Here is a 1,326-nt window from a genome sequence, read left to right as displayed (position 1 = left end):
GCACAGCGCTCACTCCTGACTCCGCTCTCCAAATTTTTGAGCATTTAACAATGCGGATTAACCCTTTGAAACCTGAAGCAACATTACTGTTCTTACGCTGCTTTCAGTGGCTTTTCACAAGCGTTTCACTGTTGAACCCAGAGCAAATTTCTTCCAAAAACATGAGAAAAAGGCAGTGAGCAACAGATATGTTGCAAGAAATCAGTAGATTTAGGAAATTGTGATGAAAAAAAAGCAAGGGAAAAATATCAGGGAAAAAGAAAAAAATTGATATTTATAATGATCATAAATACATATTTAGTATTATTTTACAGAATTATGACAAATTCGTAGGACTTTTAGAGTCCCTCTGTAGTTGTTGCATTGTTTGAAAGTGAAGTTCAGTTTGGTGCATTGGTGTGAAAAGTTTGGGAACCTCTGCCTCTGCACTGACCTCTTGGCCATGACGAAGTAACGGTCCACCGGCGCTCCCAGCGTGATGTTGATGCTTCGGACTGTGTTGACGTTGCGGAACACGAGCAGCATGGGTCGAGGCATCGCCTTCAGCACCTGCATGATGCTGTCGAACCGGTTGCTGGCCATCTCGCGCATGTAGGTGGTCTCCTCTCGACTCAGGATGTTGGACAGGCCCAGCTCACGCATGTTGATGGGACGCTGCAGCAGCATTTCGCAGAACAGGAAGTACTCTGCGCGGCAAGTTTGGATCAGAAAAGACGATCGCTCGAAACAGGAAGAAAAAAAGAATCCAACGATGTAAATTCCTGAGTTTCCTCACCTTTGATGCCGAGCGCTTTGGAGTACCTCTCCATCGCTGCTTCGTCTCTCAGGACTATGGACCGCCACAGCTTACAAAGGGCCACTCTGTCTCTGAGGTCAAAGGTCACAGTTAGAGCTGAGTATTTTCAGAGGTCTTCGTCACAAAGCCGATAAATCTTACCGCTGACTGAGGTATTCGTACAGGCCGTGATCCAACAGCACCAGCTCCGCCTTGTTATCAGGACCTCGTCTCACTAGAACTGCAAAGACAAAAAAAAGGATCAATAACACGGAACGAGCTGCACGAAGAACTCGCAAAATCACTGTCCTCTTTTTCAGTCGTTTTTAAAAACGGATTTTTTAGGGAAAGGTTAATCTGGGCGGGATGTTTGACACAGGTGGACAGCAGCATCACCTCTGTATGAAATAATGCGTGTAGCCGCTGTGGCGTTACTCATTTGTTTGCGGACTTCTGTTTGACATTTTAGCCATCACCATGCAGTGTTTCTGGAGCCAGAGGTGGATGAGAGGGTGGTGATACCTCTTGCACTGGCTGCTAGCTTTATAAGC

General features: G+C 45.9%; 1 protein-coding gene across 1 annotated transcript; it reads right to left on the bottom strand.

The window, feature by feature from the left end:
- Positions 1-278: 278 nt before the first annotated feature.
- On the bottom strand, positions 279-1,016 carry LOC121966174 (uncharacterized aarF domain-containing protein kinase 5-like; the record flags this gene model as incomplete). The annotated part of the gene is made up of 3 exons (XM_042516282.1): positions 279-686; positions 776-867; positions 938-1,016. Coding segments are annotated over 3 exons (554 nt in total), but the record flags the coding sequence as incomplete, so codon positions are not given.
- Between the last annotated feature and the right edge of the window lie 310 nt (positions 1,017-1,326).

This window comes from Plectropomus leopardus, unplaced genomic scaffold (assembly GCF_008729295.1).
Source record: "Plectropomus leopardus isolate mb unplaced genomic scaffold, YSFRI_Pleo_2.0 unplaced_scaffold23389, whole genome shotgun sequence".
NCBI lineage: Eukaryota > Metazoa > Chordata > Actinopteri > Perciformes > Serranidae > Plectropomus > Plectropomus leopardus.
The sequence above is the reverse complement of the archived record's forward strand: the minus strand, read 5'-3'. Positions and strand labels throughout refer to the sequence as shown.